The sequence below is a fragment of the Polyergus mexicanus genome, unplaced genomic scaffold, assembly GCF_030449975.1.
Source record: "Polyergus mexicanus isolate NDT 795.1 unplaced genomic scaffold, iyPolMexi1.0 SCAF_16, whole genome shotgun sequence".
Taxonomy (NCBI): Eukaryota; Metazoa; Arthropoda; class Insecta; order Hymenoptera; family Formicidae; genus Polyergus; species Polyergus mexicanus.
In genome coordinates this window covers 4,621,341-4,642,164 of record NW_027223336.1, presented here as the reverse complement: position 1 = coordinate 4,642,164, position 20,824 = coordinate 4,621,341, and the positions used below count along the sequence as shown (strand labels likewise).

The 20,824-nt window shown below is 35.0% G+C and overlaps 1 protein-coding gene across 22 annotated transcripts in view; it reads right to left on the bottom strand.

Moving 5' to 3' along the window:
* The window catches only part of Tm1 (tropomyosin 1), a 51,383-nt gene that overhangs the window by 24,196 nt on the left and 6,363 nt on the right, over positions 1 to 20,824 (bottom strand). For 9 of the 22 annotated variants that reach the window (XR_011447981.1, XR_011447980.1, XR_011447979.1 and 6 more), the window contains exons 2-3: positions 20,229 to 20,382; positions 19,964 to 20,089 (exon numbers count right to left, since the gene is read on the bottom strand). Coding sequence is in view for 18 of the 22 variants with exons in the window: in XM_070309132.1 (XP_070165233.1) it covers positions 19,964 to 20,089; positions 20,229 to 20,342 (240 nt within the window). In the remaining 4 variants the exon portion in view is untranslated. Of the gene's footprint in view, positions 1 to 6,173; positions 6,792 to 17,840; positions 18,889 to 19,963; positions 20,090 to 20,228; positions 20,383 to 20,824 lie in introns of those variants that run through there. The other 13 variants (XR_011447978.1, XM_070309120.1, XM_070309121.1 and 10 more) reach the window with 11 other exon arrangements.

The following is a 20,824-nucleotide window of genomic DNA, read 5'->3' as shown; positions in this document are numbered from 1 at the left end:
GCATGAACGGAGATGTACTCTGTTCCTTGCCAAAAATAGAAGAAGAAGAAGAAGACTTTCGTTTTTCTGTGCACTTGTGTCACGAAAATAATTTCCCCGAGTTCTCAAAAGAATCGACATTAGAATATTTTGTAACAGCCGCATGCGAGATACCCGTTAAGTATATGTGATTGACATTCATTTGTAAATAAATTCGCTTAAAGGTGGGTATACACTTGGCGAACGAACAGCGAATGCGAAACGTTTTGAACGTTTTTCTCGCACGAATTGTCTTTGATGTACCGGCTCATGAGGGAATCGAGTTGAATGCGAATCAAACGTTCTATTCGCATTCGCTTTGACATATATATCTGCTGAATGATAATAACGAACGTTTGCATTCGCTGTTCGTTCGCTAAGTGTATACCCATCTTAAGACGCCACCAGAAGTGTTGAGAAAAATAGAGGGATGAGAGTGGGGAGAGAAACGTCGACACTCTGTTATGTAAACTTCTCGAACTTCGATTAAAGATCCGATACACACACATACACATACACACACACACACACACATACTATCATTCCAAATCCTCGAGATATCGAATTGTCTATTTGTCGATGTGCGAGCAGATTCAATCAATAAGAGACTTCCCTTATCGCGCCTTCGTATATCCGGTCTCTGTATAAATGCATAAATTGAGTCAACTGGCGATATACAATGCATCGTTCGCGTTATGATTGTATTTTATTAGAATTGCGAAAAAAAAATCGCAGTGTCGCAATAATACACTTCATCGCTCAGTAACAAAAGCTTATTAGTGCAACCTGAACGAATTTCTATCTCCATTGGCCTTTACATCACATTATTGAAGTGCACTCTGTCGTGAATGCACATTGGAATTTTGCGATGCATTTTCGCTTCTACGCCGGAAAATAAAATGCATCGTCATTTCCGTACATGCGTTATATGTATTACATCTTTCGTAAAATATAGCTTGGTTGCACTCTCTCTCTCTCTCTCTCTCTCTCTCTCTCTATACATATATATATCGCGGAAGAGAATTTTAATTGTAAAATATTAAAATTTTTATTATGTCAAATATATTATGGTAACTCATATGATACTCATATGATAAATTCGATATGAGATATATTGTAAATATTTGTTCGTAATGTCAAAATAATGTGCATTCTAAGAAGACTGAGTGTGTATGAAGGATATATTAAAAGACGTAATGATCAACTTATTGGCAAGTACTGCTATGTATATAGCATGAATTGATACGTACGAGTGACTTATAATCTCCCGTAATTAATGACATAACGAATGCACGCAGTTTCCATAAGCTTGGTTCAAACTTTCAATTAGAATACGGTAGATGGTCATTCTACATGATAGGATATTGAAACGGTCGACGTATATAAAGCTTCTTTGATACGATGGTTTCTCTGATGGTAGAATAAAAATATACATTCTGGACGATAGACTTGATATACAATATTTGCAGTATTCTCTGTAAATATTTGTGAAATTTTTTAAAACAAAATAATGTTTCAATTTAAAATAAATGTGAAATGATATATAATTGATATAACTCGTATTGAAAAAAATATAATTGATATTCACAATATGTCTATTTTAAATTGACATCAGAGTCTGCGAAATATTTTACGTCAAAACAAATAAATTCCGTGATTTTTGATTTTACATCAACATTTAATGATAAACAATATCTTCAAACAGAATGTGATATGTAATATTATTAGAAAAATGTAAGATACGTCCAGTAGTACATGATTTTGAAAAAAATTATATATCATCTAAATTATTTAAAAAATATTTTGAAGTTAATTGTTGATTTAAGGCGTGAAAACGCGTGACACATCAATCTTGCAAATACGGATCAAATTCTATTTCCATGACTCACCGCACACTTTACTGTAAATCGCTGAATTTACGTATAACTGTGTATCATTATACCCAAACTACCGTCTAGTCTTTGAATCGTTCGATCCAGTATAATTCTAGGAAATATCTCATTATAATAATTTTAAGAAATCTGTTTCACACCGCATATTGAACAATATTTAAATATTTAATAGGAAAAAAATCATCTTGTTTTTAATTATAAATTATCAGCTTTAAAAGCCTTATGAAAATCAAAATTTTGCTTTGTTTACGCTTAGCTAATATTTTAATTCTAGTTAATATTTTCTTCATATACGCACACACACATTCTTCAATTATAAAAAATCCTGAAAATATCGCAAAAAAAGCATAATCCGAACGCTTTCTTATGCAACTACTTCAATAGCGTATATCTTAACATTTTGCAATCTCGACATTTACTTGCTATTGCACGATTTTGCAGATCAGTCAATCATAATTTTCACATTCGAGCGTGTTCGCGTATTTCGACGAGGTATGCGCATAACATTGCTGCTTGCCAATGAAAAAGATGCGGCCAAGATTGTGGTGTAAATCCGTTAAATCGAGGCTGATGAACGTTCACCGAGAGACTTCGGCTCGCCTCACTTGTGCACATTTTGCCACGTAGCTGTGTGTTTTACGCATGCTGGCGTACCCGTGAATGAGCAAAGTGACTTAATACGCTATAACTTTCAAGCCCTTCCCCGCAACGATCTCATCTTCTCGCCACGAAAAATTCTGGACGTGTGAGCGGCATTTATATCGATGATACAATCATTGTAAACGTGCAAGATATTATTATATTTAAAGTTTTTCATGTGAATTGAAAACTTTATTATATATTTTTATACGGAATTGTTAGATGTAATTTTGTTGTACATCCACTGATTATTGAGAAAATAATATTTTTCAATTTTTCATGGTAATAATTCAATAAAGCAATTTTTATATGCAATATACTACTTGTCGAATGAGAGAAAAAGTATGAACGAAAAGATATCTCTTCACGCGTATGAGCCCAGCGTTCATGTTTGTATAAAAAAAAAATATTATGAAAAATATGTATAAGCTTCCTGAAACGGTAAAATGTACAATAGGTAATTATTTAAATATATGATCTCGCGTTAAAATGGAGTCTAAATGAATTAGTGTGTAGCAAGGTCATCCGAGGAATTTTAAATCGTGTTGATGCAATTTTACACTATATAATAACTAATTTCATAATTTTTACAGATAAACCGCGTAACGTATATACATACATATATCTATATATGTGTGCGTATATCATTTTTATATACTATTTTCACGGAAAATATAGTAATATTAGGTGTACAACTTTGCTTCCGCCGTTTTCCTATAGATGGCTTTAGCGGTAAGTAATGGTCGAAATAAATAGATCATAGACGTCATGCGATAAACTTGGGCATCTGTCAACATAACCTCATAGAAACATTAGTCGATTTATGTCTGTATCATAAAGTTATTCTCGATTGAAAATGTCAGTTTACGAGCCAAATTCTCGTCATTTGCGGGAGATTTTAATTTTCTGCTTCAATATAAAGAAATCTGCGACTGAGGCTCATCGAATGCTCTCAAATACTTACGGTGAAGCCGCTATTAGCGAAAGAACGTGTCGTGAGTGGTTTCAACGCTTCAAGAACGGTGATTTTCACGTCGAAGACCGGCATAGCGGTGGAAGAGAGAAGGTTTTCGAAGATGCAGAATTGGAGGCATTACTTAATGAAGACTCGAGTCAAAGTCAAAAAGAATTGGCACGATCATTGGAAGTGGACAATACTTTGAATCATAAATGTATAACCAGTTTTTTACAATAAAGCCTCGAATTTCGGGAAAAAAACGGCGGAAGCAAAGTTGTACACCTAATATATAAATATAGATTTTAAACCCTACATATTATATTTCCTCGCGCGGTTAATTAATATTTAAATTACAACATATGCTATTCCAGAAAGCTATGGATCGCATTTATCTCTTACACATTTATAGGCAAAACGCCGGAGGTTTAACGTCATTAATAGAATCTGAAGTTTAACGATCAACTTATTCTACATTAACTTATTCATGGTAGAATATTGCAAATAAAATTCATTAGAGATATGTTCAAAGTTTCTTTAAGATATCTCGTAACTTTGTTTACCGACATCGTCGGCGCTTATCTGCATTATCGTACAATTTTCCTTCATATAATGCGTCAATTCATGTAATAATCAATAATATTATATATAAAAGTGAAAATTTGTAGAAAAAATATAATATCTAAAATTATCAATAATATACCATTAATAGAGAAGACGCTTTTCGCATTTCGCCGGTAAAAATAAAATTCTACCGCCGAATAATTTCCATCATCGTTTACGTCTTGGCTTGATTCCAAATATTATACCAATAAAATCAAGCTAACGAAACTAATTCAATCATACGATTAAATAAATTCTGAATATGATTTCTTCAAATTGAATGGAATAAAAAATTTGCTACAGTAAATTCTACAAAAAAAAAAATAAAAATTTACTAGAATACAAAAAAGTTGGATTTTTCTCTAGCTATAAATACTTTACATCTCATTATAGAGAATTTAGAGGATTATATCCAGCTATTTGTATGCATACTTTAATAAGAAACAATTTTTCATTTTAATAAGATAATATCTCACTCGTGTATAATTAATAATTATTTTAATTTGAGAAATGTTTGTATAATTGAAAATATTCCACGTAGCTTTCACGAGAAAAAGATCATTTATCAAATGAATGAGTCATAGTTTCGCGACGAGAGAAAATTTCGATAAAGTTTTGCCTAAAATAACAAATGTCTAGTAAAATTGTTCGCACGCATGTATCAATTTCAGGATGTCAACTCAAATCTACTAAAAGAAATTCCCTAAAAATTCCTTGATCTTCCAGGTATTTTTATTGAAAAATTTCAGATGAAGAAAATATTTTAAAGATTTTTTGGAGCAATTTCCTAAAATAAGTTTCTTTCCTGTACTTTTTACTATAGGATTGCGTTTCCTAATATTTTTCATTTATACGTAGAAAAAAACACGAAGTATTCAAGTTTCAAGTGTACTGAAAAAAAAAAATTAAATAGCTTTTGTCAAGATAAACATTTTTAACTTGTATAATATCGTCATTTTTTTATTACTAAAATTTAAAATAAAGAATATGTATTGCATATTAAATATTTTGTTAAGACATTGAATATATATAAACAGAGATAGATATATATATTTATAATATATTTAAACACATAATTCACAATTTGACTTATCGCCGAATTGCCTATTGCTTACAATATAAGAGCAAAGTTTTTAAAGAGAGAAGAAGCTTTTTTTTAATTCCTTAAGTCCCAATAAAATTCCATAAGAATCCCCCGATTTCTTCAAAAAAAAAAAAAAAAAAAAAAAAAAAAAAAAAAAAAAAAAAAAAAACCTAAGAATTCCAGGTTCTTCATATTTTTTCAGAAAGTAGACACCCTGAGTTTGCTCAATTAGATGAACTGCGACGACGAGCGAGAGCAGCTCGATGGTGATCGATCTCGGTCGTTCTCCGGGCGCAATCACAGGTTCTCCTTGTTTTATAATATTTTGCGGAAAACGCAGGGGATTCTCTCCAACCGCGTTGGCTTCCACAAGCCGGTCTTCGAGTCGGTGTATCAAGAATGTCTCGAGCGGGAGTCGGCGTGCGCTCTCGACTTCTCTCGGCCGCCCCCTCCCCCCTCCCCCGTTCCCCTCCCGCATTTGCCCAGCCTGACGACGACGTGCCTGACACTCGCGATCGATTCTATACCCGCCGCGGACGCCGGCTTTTGGCGTTTCGCATTTCGCTCGGATTCTTTACGCGGTCGACGAACGAGGAACGCTAAGAGCGGAATCGTTGTAAATTCGCAAGAATCATGTGCGTACGGCTTTATTTTGGAAATATATGACCAAATAGAAAAGAAAAAGTAAAAAATTCCGCCTATTTTTAACGAGTTCCTACCTCAAAAATTATTGCCTCTGTTATCATCCGCGACCTGTCGCACGGTGGCCTTCGTATGCGCCATGTCTATTGCCGAAATCTATATTGATATCTCGCGCAAAGCCCTGAGATATTATCACGAGACTACGAGACGGTGAGAAAGGGAGAGGGAGGGAACGACAGAGAAGAGATACAGAGAGAGAACGATCGCGCGGACGAAAGGAGAGCTCGCAGGCAGGAAGAGGACACTCAAAGGAGCATGATTTCTCTCTCGATTCACTCACTTCCTCGCGACGCATCACTTCCACCTGCAGCCGCCTCTGGTACTCCTCGCACTCGTCCTTGTACTTCTCCATTTCTTCCTTCGTCTGTCTCATCTTCTTCTTTAGCACGTCGAGGAGAGTGCCCTGCACTTGCGCCGACATGCTGACCAGTAGAAGATCCCGCGCGATCTAGCGTGTCACGTTAAAACGTCGCGAATCGAATTTCGCGAGAGAGAGAGAGAGAGAGAGAGAGAGAGAGAGAGAGAGAGAGACAGAGAGAACACCGCACACACGTTTGACTGCTCGGGCGACGACAGCGAGCCGGTCCTCCCTTTGGAATTCCACCGCTCGTTCCCACGCGAATTCGGCAAGTAAGAGGACTAATGTCCAGTATGACGACGTGAGAACAGATATGTCGCAAATGTGCGAGACGACCGGCGCGCGTGTGATACAGACAGAATGTTACGTGTACGGAGACCGAAGCTGTCGTGCACTGACGATGACGACGACCACTGACTGCTGCTGCGGCCGCCGTTGTTGACTGGAGCGCAAGATGGCCGCGACCGGTCGAGATGCGCGTGCGCGTCGCGTCGCGTCCTTTCGTGCATCAAGTAGTCCTTCCGGCGATCCTTAATAAGGGCGGAGATCGCCGCGCGAAACGGTAGTATATTTTTTTTTTTCCTCTCCTCTTTCAAACGCGAGCGCGAGTTCCGTGTACGCGCGACGATACATCCTTCGAGCAGACGGTGACGACGGCGTCACGCCCGCCGCGAGATGGAGCGTCGCGCCGCGTGGTCCCCGCGCGACCGCGCGACAAGCCATGAATCGGGAGGGCGCACGCGCAAGCGCGTGCCCGAGTATCGCTGCGCCGATCGACGTGTCGCCGCGCGCAGAGCCCCGGAAATACCGCGCCCGTAGCGAGCGCGCCCAACCGTTCGAATCGTCTCGGGCCTGACAACAATTCGTACGTTGTTTCGAAGCATCCTCTCCCCTCCCATCTCAATCTCTCTCTCTCTCTCTCTCTCTCTCTCTCTCTCTCTCTCTCTCTCTCTCTCTCTCTCTCTCTCTCTCTCTCTATTTCTCGAAGCAAACTGCTTATTTCGTAACCAGCATTTTTTTTTCAACGAAAGGTGAGAACAGCCTTGCTATAGTGGGATCGATAATCATGGAAAGTAATTGTTGCGCGGTCGAATCGGTTTTTTAAATGGAATCGCCGATACGTTGGTCATTGTCCTCAATTACCGTGGTATATGTGTGTGTATTGTCTCTTGTAATAAAGTACATTATACAGAATGTTTTAGAAAAGGGTAAAATATTTTAAGAGGATTTAGTATGGTCCAAAACAAGTTTAAAAAGTCTTAATAAACAGAAAGAGACAAATAAACCGTTTTTGAGATATTTGCAATATCTCATAACTTAACTTATCCATAATTTAACTCAATTCACCTATATTTGCAATAAAACATCGTGTATGTACAAGAAGCCTGCGTCACAATCAGAATGAATCTAGATATATTTGAAAGAACTCGAGATTCTTTTTTGCAGAGATGCCGGGTCTGCTTAGACATGAAAAAAAGTCATTTTGAACATCTTTTCTAATAAGATAAGGTTAAACACCAGCTATTATTTTTTTATATAAATTATAATAAAAATAAAAATTTTAAACAAATAAAATTATAAAAATGAAAAAAAAATAAAAATATTAAAAACAAAAAAAATAGATATATCTCAAAAACTGTTCATCTGAGGACCCATATTTATTAAGACTTCGACTTTGTTTTTATACTAAATCCTCTTAAAATATATTACGGTTTTTTTTTTAACCCTATATAGATTTGCATAGAATAATAACTATGCAGATAAAATTTACAATGTAAAGTATTAAAGAAAATATTGATTTAGGTAATACATTTTCTACAACTATGCGATTAACTTCAACAAATTTTAATGTTTTTCTAATGATTTATAAGTATTGAATAAACCTGCCATTAATAATTATAATAACTGCTTTTCTTTTACTCAAACTGTGATTAAAAAACTATATTCTATTAAATATTATATGATAAAATTTGTAATTTCTTAAGAATTATTATTTACGATTTGTGCGTAATATTTCAAAAAAAATTCTTTTTTGATTTTATAAAAGTAAATATAAAAGAAAAGTAAACATAAATTCAATGCAAAGATATACATTTCGAAATAATTTAATGGTGTAAAGTAAATAATCCAATTATACCTTTACTTTACTTCGAATTCACTTCTAGATTCGATTTCAATATGTATTTTCCGATCAATCTGGCATTGAAAAACAAATTGTTAACTTGACTAAATTCCTTCAATTGATAACCATTTTTTTTAATTAAAATATTTAAGTCAAATATACGTCGTGTTAGATTTAATATGTCGTATTTGATTTAAATATTTTAATTTAAAAAATGGTAATCAGTTGAACGGATTTAGTCAAGTTAATAACTTTTTTTTCTCAGTGGAGAAATGTATTGCTTCATGCTTGAAATGGGAAATTCAAATATTTGTATTTCAAGAATTGCAAGCTTCTCTCGCTGTGTAAAGAGACAGTCTAGTCAGATTGCATGTTCCAATATATCGCCCGTCATTCGAATAAGATATTGACACGTGTAGAATTCTACATTGAATGCCTTTTATAAGCAGCTTTCACGGAACTTTATTTATAGGTCTTTAGAAATTATAACACGATTATTCCGTCCTTCCAGTAACACACAATTGTAGTTTATAGGTTATGTTGCGACATCGCGTAAAAGCATTTGATATACTCAGTATGTGGCACTTTGTGTAATGACGTCTAAATTATACGCATTTCTTCACATAAAGGCGTTATCAAAACATTTTTATGTCAACACATTAGATGTAATCTATAATATATATATTTATATTCATTCAAAAATCTTATAGTATGTGTTTATGTGTATAATATGACTTCTTTACTATAGTTTAATGATAACGGAAGTGACAGATGAATAAAATTAATGTCGCAGTAAAGCTACAATTAGATAATTCACAAGGTTATTTTCGTACTTTTGAATTACGAAATGCAATATTACGAAACAGAATATAGATAAGTAACAGATAACGCACAATTGTATTAAGCTACTCAAATTCATTTCAAAAGTAGAATTTAAACGGATAAAATTTTCGCGGTCAATCTTCTGATAATCTTTTTTTTTTTTTAATTTTTGCACAAGAACTAATTTGAATTATCATTGTTATTTTTAAATGCTAACTGGAAAAAATAAAGACTTAATAATCATAAGGATTAAAATTAAAAAAAAAAAAAAAAACAATTTATTAGAGAATGTTGTGCACTAATTTCTAAAAATGATCAAAATATAAATAAGCAAGTCGTAAAACATACATTGGAAAAGTGTATTTTGTATCTTGAGAAGCCTATATATATGTCCTTAATTCATATCAATTCTAATTTATGCGATGCACTCGGCACTACGATTACGATATATCTCATGTGTTTTGATTAAATTGAATATGATGCAAATCCACGTCATTGTAGAAATATGCAAAATGGACGATATAAGCATTACTGATGTTTATATATATAATATATTGAAGTGAAATGTACAGGGATAAACGTATTACTAGAATTTCAATTGCAACTTTTGCTATTGTATTTGTTATATATATAATTGCGTGTTTTCACAATATGCGCTATCAATGCAACGAATAATGCTTATTATATCGAAACCTTATTGTACCGTTCTACTTCTGCGTAATTCCGTATAAAGCTCATAATTTGTGATGTACCGTTGATCTTTAATTGAAGTTGCAACATGCACACGATCGTAATTAGTATCTGTTATCGCGAATTATATTTTTGATAAATTTCGTATAATTCAAATTAATCTTAATTTAGTTTTTAATTTCATATAATTGCTACAATTTCTTACATATTTTGATGGAAAAAATTAAATACTTTTTTTAAAAAAAATTTATATAAGATTTCTATATAATTATAATGTATAAAATAATATTTATCTTTCTATACGATTCACGAAATTTCTTTTCTTGAAGATCTTCAGTTTATTTCATGTCAAATAATTCCGAACATTACTACACACGATATTAATTTCATAATGCTTCATAATTAATACAGATTATTATCTTTATACAATAATCTCTTTCGTTTTAACGCGTCTCGTTGTTTACGTAACATTTTTTATTATACTTTTATGAGAAAGATATCCGCGAAATCAAATTAATCCACTTGATATAACTTCACATAAACAGATATTTTATTCCACGCATTGTTTTAATTCCGATTGTAAATTTTATTAATGCAAGAATCCGACAAGGAATGTGTGCTCATCTGTTTCTTTGGTATTCGACTTGGCATCGATCCAATCATGTTGTGTGCGACAAATTGTGATGTACCGTTTTATAATTTATTTATTTATAAGTCTGTTCTTTCCAGTTGCTTTTCTAGTTGATTTCTTCCTTCTTTTAATTTACAAAGCAAACAATTTGTAAAGACGCAGCTGGAAGGAATAGACCTATACAGCAATTCGCAAAACATTGCATGATCGCGAACGTTATCTTGGCTTTCACCTGACGAAGAAAGAACATTCATTTGTCGTAAACCGTGCACAACGATCGTAGATGGTAGCGTATCGAAATAGCGAAAAATCGCGAGCAAAGTCGATAAGAGAACGAGGAATAGCAATGAAAAAGATCTGCAAAGATTATCGCGCGAAATTAGCGCGCGTTCCAAATTCCCGCATCAAGTATGGGGATAAAAGGGTGTTTTCGATTAAAGACGCTGATGCGTCTTTGATTATTGATACTTTTTTTATCCTTTAATGCAATATTTTAAGGCACGATTCCTCGAACAGCGGGCTGCGTCGTCAGAGGGATTGCTTGAAAGATATACCAGGGAAGTTTCAAAAATAGAATATACTAATGTTGCCACATGGACTGAAACGCGCAGCCTCAACTTAACTCACATCTCAGTAGCAAATCTTAAACGTTTCATTGTTACTGTATATTTTGAGATTATTACTCATTTTCAAAAATGTCTATTGATTGAAAATCCGTTAAGTATACAAATGCGTGTAAAATTCGACTATGTTGATCGTGGCATGATCTTGTCTGTGGAAATTGCCAAGAAGATATTCGATTGAAACGTGTCAGAATTTTTATTCGGAGGATATCAAACTTCTACCATACAATACAGCGATTCCCTACGTTATTGAAAAAATACGTGAAGCTATACTAAAAATATATTAACTGAGAAATTCTAAGAGAGAAAATAGGATTGAAATACAAGGTGATTTCTATCTGTTTGAAAATTTTTTTTTTAAAGGACTCTATTATACAAAAACAAACTTTCAACTTTCCAAACAGGTAGAAATCTGAGGGTACAAAGTTGAAGCTGAGTGTGCGTGATGTGTCCAAAAATTTTCTAATTTATCTTCTAAATGACTTCACGTATTTTTCCAACAGTGTGAGAGAGAGAGAGAGAGAGAGAGAGAAATTGTATCGTCATGCATAGAAGTTCGACGCTCTTAAAAAAAAAAACAAAAAAAAACACGCATTTTGTCAATGATGAAGATGTGAAAAATGAATGCATGAAATTGGCTTACAAACTTAAACGCGAATACAGAAAGTATAATTAGAATAGATGCTTGCATTTTTCACATTTTTATATCCGAATAAAACGTGGTTAGCATTCAATGATATATATATATATATATATATATATATATATATATATATATATATATTCACATTCCCCAAAAATAAAATATAATAATAATCTCGATATCCTACCAAAAAAAATTAATAAAACAGTAATAATCTTAGCATCCGATAATTTTAATTAATTTAAAAAAAAATATATGATACAGAAACTGGAAGATTTTCGCTCGCGAAATGCGAAATAGAATTGTCCTATATTCAATATTCTTGAGATCGCGTAGGCGTTTTGCACTAGAGCTGATTTTCAACGATGCGTTTTCGTGCATATAACGTACCGGATTTATTCACAGACACAGACTCCGCGAGAGCTTACGCAATCCGATCTCGTAGTCCCGAATAAAAGTCTCTTGCTTGCTGGATCACGGCCGTGTATAATGTATTTTTAGAATGTTGACGAATTGCGTGTTATGCCGTGCAGGCGCGCCGAACTTGTATGTGAAAGGGTGGGGCCCCGAAAAAAAGGAACGACGGAAGCATCGTCGAGAGGAACATCCCGTAGGGGATCGTCGGTTCCCATTATCCGATGATGGCGATCAGTAAGAAGTGTCAATCATCGTCGAGATTTTATTTAACAGGATATTATCGGCAAGAGAATAAGAAGAGATTATTAGAATAAATTTGATTCTCGGGATAAAAAATACAGAGTTCGTTGATGAACATAAACATTTAACGTTTTAACAAGATTTTCAAGTCAAGAAACAGAATATTTCTCGATAAAGAATTACCCAAACATTATAAATAAAGTGATCTTTTTTTATCTTCTCTTTACCGTTATTTTTTTTTTTCTTGACTGGTTTTATGCACTATAAGAAGGATTAGTGTCACGATCCCGGATGGCATCGAAGCATCATATAATACCTGTCAATATCCTATGATTCGATATACCGTAATGCGGTGTACCCCATTATATGCGGTTGATATGCTTTAATACAGCTATTGACGCAAGCGAGAGAGATATTTTTGTTCTGACTTTCTTCAATTCCAGCTATTATTAACTACTTTACATTCTTCTAGAATCAAAAATAGATGATGACCTGTTCATTTTTTAGAGAAACTTATATATAATTAGAAAAAAATTGATAAAATCCGATAGAGAAAGTTTTCCTAGTGTCAAGTATAATTTCCAAAAAGATATTTCTAAGAAAATGGATGCGTGATCGAATGATGTTCGTCTCAATTAATTATTCATATAAATTGTATAATATATTCTTTGATAATAGTTATTAATTTTTAATAAATATAATATCAAATTTTTTTATAAACAATAACTAATAAAATATGGCATCGCATACGAATTTTGATTGCGCAAAGAGAACTACGAAAACAATTGCAACGAGTAAATTGACGTCATGTTCAAATCAGGATTCATAATACGTGATGCTTTATACGGTAGTAGAGGAACTGAATAAAACGTTTATGCTTGAATTATAATTGATACGATATGAGACGTTATGACGTATCGATTTCTACTCCAAGAAGAAATGCAGAGAAAACGAACAGCCTTTTTTGAATTTGGATTCAATATGCGATGTGTATTATCTAGCAGAAAACAAAACTTGAAACTAAAGTAGAGACAAAATATATGATATATATCTCTCAGATGACAAACTGAATATGACACCAGTTTTTGTAAATTCTTAATTTTAGTATCGGAGCATTAATCATGCCAAATTTACAAAAAAAGAGGTTGAGCAATTTGGCTTTTGAGAAAGCTCATATGACGTATTAACCAGGGTTGGGAAGTAACGCGTTACTTGTAACGCCGTTACCGTTACAATTACTTTTTTTTGGTAACGGATCGGTAACGGCGTTACTTTTCTATAACGGTAACGGTAACGCCGTTATATTTTTTCATTAACCAGTAACGATTTTAACAGTTACTTCTATCGTTACTTTGTTTTTGACTAATAGCTCTGGAACATAGAACGCGTCAACGCGTTACGCATGATAAGAATGCCATAGCCAATCAATCGTCTCCTTATATTAAAGCCGCAAAGATGTCATCTAAATGATGATACCGTAGAGCATCAATTTCTCTTAAAAATAAATAAAACATATTGATAAAATTTATTTGATAAAGAAAAGATTGTGATTTACCTTAAGAGATTAAGAATTTATATTATTATATAGTTTATTGTATAGTTTATATATATTATAAATTAATAAAGAAGTATAAAAATGTAAACTTGGTATTTCTATATTAATATTAAGAATTCATGTATTATATTAGTATTAATTATAATATACTAATTTAATATTAATATATTATATAGTATCGAATTAATATATTATAAACAAAGTAACGGAAATAGTAACGATTCGTTAGTTTTTGAGTAACGGTAACGGTAACGAGCTACTTTTTAAAATTGGTTACGAGTAACGGTAACGAGTTACTTTTCAAAGAAAGTAACGATAACGGTAACGAGTCACTTTTATAAAGTAACGTTCCCAACTCTGGTATTAACCACCATAACAGAAAAAGTTTCGTAAAATTAAATAAACGTTGATGTGAAACAACCTATACAGCACTAAAGTTTGCAACAATATTGCTGCAATATTGCAATATTGCATATTGTAGTTTAATGTTGCAGAAATATTACAAAGACATTATTTTACAATATAACTTTAGTAATGTTACAGCAACATTCCAAAAATATTCCAAAGAAAGTATTCGATAATCGCTAGTTCATTCGTTTACCGCTATGCGGCGCATATTGCGCTATCTATTCCGCATTTAATTTTTAGTCACGACGATTATATAAAGTTTACAAAGAGCGACTAAAAAGATTAAAGATATAATAACTATTTTTATTAGCTTAAATTGTATGATATAACCCCAACACAGGTGACTCAGACATTGGACTAAGAATTCTTTTAATGGTTTCCATTCTAATATAAAACCAAAAATTTGATAATAATTTTTTAACATGCAAGATACTTCAGATTTTAATAAATAAATTTTGAGATTATATGAAGACAAAAGAGAGATGTGAAAAAACTTCTATGCGTACATCCACCACAATCTTTTTGCATATCTGAATATTTCGGATACAAAGAGATTGTGAATTTACAAAATTGCAAATTGAGTTTTTTCTTATTTCTCTTAGATATTCTTTGTCACTGAAGGAAGTCGAATGTGTACCGAAAAATTTGCAATTTATAATTTCGTTATTATTATAGAAACTCTATATACACACTAAATCCTGATTCTTATATGCCTAATTTCTTATTATTTTTTTCATATGTTAAAGATATTATGTCGATAAATATACATAAAGTATTATTGCATATATATTATATTGCTATGTTGCTGCAATATTATATTACAATATTTCTGTAAGTGGACATTTTACTGTTGCTGCAATATCATAACAACGTTGCAGCAACATTTCGTAATGTTTCTGCAATGTTGCAATCTTGCAGAAAAATGTTGCTGCAATGTTGTTGCAATCTTGCGGTGCTGTATGGGAAATAATCTGACAAGTTCTTTCGAGTTAGAACAGACACAGTGCATGATGCATTATCTAATTTACGACAACTTTCTACCGGTGTATTGAGCACGAGAATCATGTGCGCGTAATCCATTGTCCCCGTTCAGTAACCCTAATAATAAATGCTGCTCGTCGCCAAGAGGATCTTGTATGTACTAACTAACGCATCGTTAACCTTTCTAGGAACTCTCTTGGCTATCGCCCGAGGTGTTTCTCCTGATGAAATTTTGATTTATTTATGAATTGGTTTATATCTCTAGAATATTGAGGAAAAGCGAAAAACGCGAATATTAAACCTCTATTAAGCTAGCAGGACCAAATCAGCAGAATCAAACTGGACCTATCAGATTATTTAGTACCCATTTTGTACTAATTTGTACCAATAATAATAATTTTGTACCTCGTGCCATTTTCAAAAAAACCGTGGCGATGCTACCATCAAATTAAGCTAGCAGGACCAAACTAAAACAAAACAAAAAAATAAAAATAAGACCAGAAATAGAAAGGGCTGAATTTGTACTAATTTGTACCACCCAAATAAACTCAATATATTTAGCCCTTATGCTTAAAACAACCCCCAATTGAATTTAGCCCTATTAAGCTCAAGAGTAAAGTACTCTTTCCAATCAGCAGAATCAATCGCTACTTACACACTGGACGCGGCATAATTTGTACCGCCAAAATGTGAAGTTTCAAATTTTGTACCCCCGCCGTTCCTTCGAAAACTACCCCCGACCCATCTCAGTCTCAAGAGTAAAATACCTATCGCCACGAGCAGAATCAATCGCTACTTGTACACACAACGCGACATAATTCGTACCATCAAAATCTAAAGTTTCAGATTTTGTACCCTGTTTTTTTTTTATTATGTTTTTCAGTAATGAATTTATTCTAAATTTTTTTAATGATTCTACGTATAAAGGTATTGAAATAAACATACGTACTTGCATGTATACGGGTATGCATGAGGATGTGTATGTATGTGTTTGTGAACGAAAAACTACATGAAAAACATAATAAAAAAAAAAACGGGGTACAAAATCTGAAACTTTAGATTTTGATGGTACGAATTATGTCGCGTTGTGTGTACAAGTAGTGATTGATTCTGCTCGTCGCGAAGGGTACTTTACTTTTGAGACAGATAGAAGTCGGGGGTAGTTTTCGAAGGAACGGCGGGGGTACAAAATTTGAAACTTCACATTTTGGCGGTACAAATTATGCCGCGTCCAGTGTGTAAGTAGCGATTGATTCTGCTGATTGGAAAGAGTACTTTACTCTTGAGCTTAATTGGGCTAAATTCAATTGGGGGTTGTTTTAAGCATAAGGGCTAAATATATTGAGTTTATTTGAGTGGTACAAATTAGTACAAATTCAGCCCTTTCTATTTCTGGTCTTATTTTTATTTTTTTGTTTTGTTTTAGTTTGGTCCTGCTAGCTTAATTTGATGGTAGCAGCGCCACGGTTTTTTTGAAAATGGCACAAGGTACAAAATTATTATTATTGGTACAAATTAGTACAAAATGGGTACTAAATAATCTGATAGGTCCAGTTTGATTCTGCTGATTTGGTCCTGCTAGCTTAATAGAGGTGAATATTAATTATTGCGATTAATGATCCGGAATCAAATTGATATCTTGTATCTAGATTGTCTTGATATCGATCAAATAATAACTAAAGAATCGAATAACCAAAAAGTGGTACAAGATAGTAAGAAACTAAATTAAGTACTTTACAATTTGACAAACTAAATCTTTTTTTTCGGAATTAAGAGAAATTTATATCATTACGTTTTTTTACCTTTAATTAGATTTTATTTAGAAAAGTGTGAGGGAAAATTTTTCTATATTTGAGTACCAAAATATTCATCTGTCACTCGAATTTTTGTTTCGCGTTAAACAGTTATTCGTTATCCCGTTAGATTATAGTTATTTATTGCAGTTTTTATCTCATCTCGAATATTTATATCGCACTCAAATAAAGTCGAATATTTCGCATATCGTTCGAATAAATTATCTCTACTTTAGGTGAGATAATGTAAATATTCGAGATAATAGAAAGTGTAATAAATAATTTTAATTTAACATCTAATGGATAAAATCGAATTATTTATATCATATTCCAATATTTTGTTATTTACTGCCTTTTCGTTCATGTTTCATCAGCGTTGACTTTTCGATTAATCTTTCTCAAGAGAATAAGTCATCGTATTTTATCAAACTTTCAGGAATCAATTTCGACGAAAATATTCGAGAAAAGAAAATTAAGTCTTTTCGATTTCAGAGGGTTTTCGCTGAATCCACGTTATCGCACGCGACCCTGAGGACCTCTTGACCAGTGCTATCAAGGTCTCGCCACGTGACGACCTTGATCGCGTTTACCTACCTACCTACCTACCGGCCGTTTATCGGCCGCACATTGTCATTCATCGTCTTACGACGTACGCGATACTGACCCGCTTCAGCTGATTGCCCATGATATTCTGCAGTTCGTTCTTTATCAAATTGAACTTCATCATCGTGTCGCTGGAGAATATGGAGCAGCCGAAGGCGAGCCCAGGATAATCGGCGCATCTCTTCCGTCTGCGGGCCTCCCTTTCGGCCTGGACCTCCGCTCGCTCGCTGGGACAACGTAGCTTAGCCAACTCAGCTAATTCCGGGTCCTCCTCGACGTTGGCCGACTCGTCGTCGGAGTTCCCGTCACCGCGAGCTCTCGCGACCGCGTGCTCGGGCTCGGGCGAGTTGCTCTTACTCCGAGGATCGCTCTCGCGATCGTCGGGAGCCTTTTCTCCGCTAGATCGAGGGGACTCCTTCTTCTTGCTCGTCGTCTCGTCGCGTCTCTCGCAGGCATTCTTGCTCTCGCCGAGCGCGGGAACGTCCAGGCTACACTGCGCGAGCCTTTGTCGAACGTCATCGTCTTTACGATTGTTCTCGTCGATCTGGATTCTCGTATCCTTCGTCTCGATCTCGCTGATCCTCGTTGACCACCTGGTGCCGAGCGTGACACGCGACACGAGCGGACAGGAGGACTCGGTGGCACCAAGACGACAGTCGATCGCGTCGACTGTCATCCCGGCGAGCGACGTCTCGTCGTCTGTGGTGTCTTTGATGGTACCAGCAGGGCCACACTGCGCGGGTCCTCTGCTGGAAGCGTCGAGACGTCGACGCGTCGTGTGTCGCGGATGATGCTGATGACCGCGACGTCTCGTTGTCGTCGAGAGCGTCCGTTCCATGGTTACCGACCAGCTGTTGTCGGGCTCTCTTACATCTAATCCCTCCGTCCTCCCCCCTCCCCCTTACGTCGCACACGTTGACGTAGTCTGCGCGATACGCACCGCTCTACTACCACTACATCAGGCACTCCGCCATTTTGTCTGTCACTGATCACGGCGCACGTTTTTCCCCGCGTCACGTCGTACAGTGTGCCGGTGTGATATCGTCTCACCCACACGCGCCACGCAGGAGAAACGTAACGCGCTGAACCACGCCGTGCACTGGGCGCACTGTGTTTCTGTCTCGCTCGCGCGTACAGCGATCGAGAGCAAAGCCCCCACCGCCGCGGTTCAGCGACGCGGGTAGGGAGATCCGAAGTTTTCCGAGCGGACGACGCGGAAGTTACGTGTATCACGAGCTGTGCTGTTTGTTGGTAAAGGACAAGTGGACGCGCCGCTCTTTCGGCAAAGATTGCGCTTGCGCGAGCTTAGTGGCGCCATCGATCAGTGCGCGCTTGTATTATGAAATTGTCGGTAATTTGGACCGCAGCAGATGCTGCGCTGCGTTTCCTTGTGACTCGGTCAAATTTCCCCAAAGTTAGCCCCCTCCCCCCCCCCCCACCCATTTTGACTGTTGGAAAATCTGTTTTTAAAAAAAAAATTCCCAACTGTCAAAAGTGAAAGGGCTAAAGAAAGATTAAAAATTTGTTGACGATTTCTTAAAAAAAAACGGAGAGTTACTAAACGTTTTGTGAATGCGATACCAAACAAATACCAATCAACCATCAAACAAACTGGTAAACAAAATTCCCAATAGTCAAAGTGGGAGGGGGGGGGGGGGGGGCTAACTTTGGGAAGACCTCAGATCAAGAAGTCCTCTGTTCGATTCTATGAGATTTCTCAACATTTAACGCACGAATTCAGATTTGTTTGTATAATATTATCTTACACGTATTGGTTTAATTATCTAGTACGAAATTAGATTTTGCTAAGCGAGAATGTTTTATCTCGTTTGTGGATCTCTCGCACGAATACAAATGTGAAACGCGAAAATCATATATCTCTCTTTACATTTTCAAAGATTTATAATTCTTTGAATGTCCTCCGAATTTCATATTAATAATGCTGTATAAATAATCTGATGGAGGCAATTCATGTCTCGTGTACAGAATGTTTGCGAATATATCAGAATATCAGAAAATAAGAATCGTTTATCATACAAATATTTTATCTTCGTGATTACTATAAACTAAAATAAATTTATAGATGAAATTTATTTCTCGCTTGAGCGTAGAATAGATTGGGCAACAATACTGAACACTTTTTCGTTTGCCGAGTAACAAAATAATAATGTTTGCTTGACTTACATTTTGCAGAGCCTTGTCTTTCTCTTCCAATTTTGCGTTGACCTGCATAAGAGCTTCCTGAGTTTGATCAAGCTCGTTCTCAATGGTTTGGATCTTCTTTTGGAGAGCGCGAGCCTCTTCCTCAGCCTGTGTAAGTGAACATCATTTTACTATTTTACTTTTTTGATCGCAATTATTTTAGGAAGGCATTGTTTAAATTAATGTACATTTGTTTGCATAAATGAATAAAAGTTGAATAAATTATTTTCTTAAGCAGTATTTGTACCTTTTCAGCTCGTGCATTAGCGTCGCGAGCTTGCTGTTCGCAGAGCAACGCGCGATCCATCGCGTTGTCCTTCTCCAGCTTCATGCCCTGCATCTTCTTCTTGATCGCGTCCATGATGAATTTGTGTTTTTTCACTCGTTCACTAGAAGTAAAACTGTAGCATCGAAAATACAAATTAATTAAATGAAATCTACGATGGAATTCACGTTTTTTCAAGTATTTACATGCAGGTATTTATATACGTACTAAAATATTTGTAGATACTCTATTTTGATGATTATTTATACGGTTATAAAGAATCGTGTATAAAAATATACACTGTAAAACTAAAATATTACATCGATTCGAAAAATATGCCTCTTACATCAATAAGAATTATTACATATATTCTTAAGTTCGATAACATAGTACTTTTTATTAATTATGCTTGAGAGTGACTCAGGAAAAAATTGTCATTGATTATTTCACCACGGCAATTAGCCATGGGCATCCAATTAGCGTCAAGATTCTTTTCTTTTCATTTCTTTTGTATCATGCTAACCGAATCTTAAGACGCTCCGATGAGCGATTAACTATATTCCATTTTTTACGGGCAG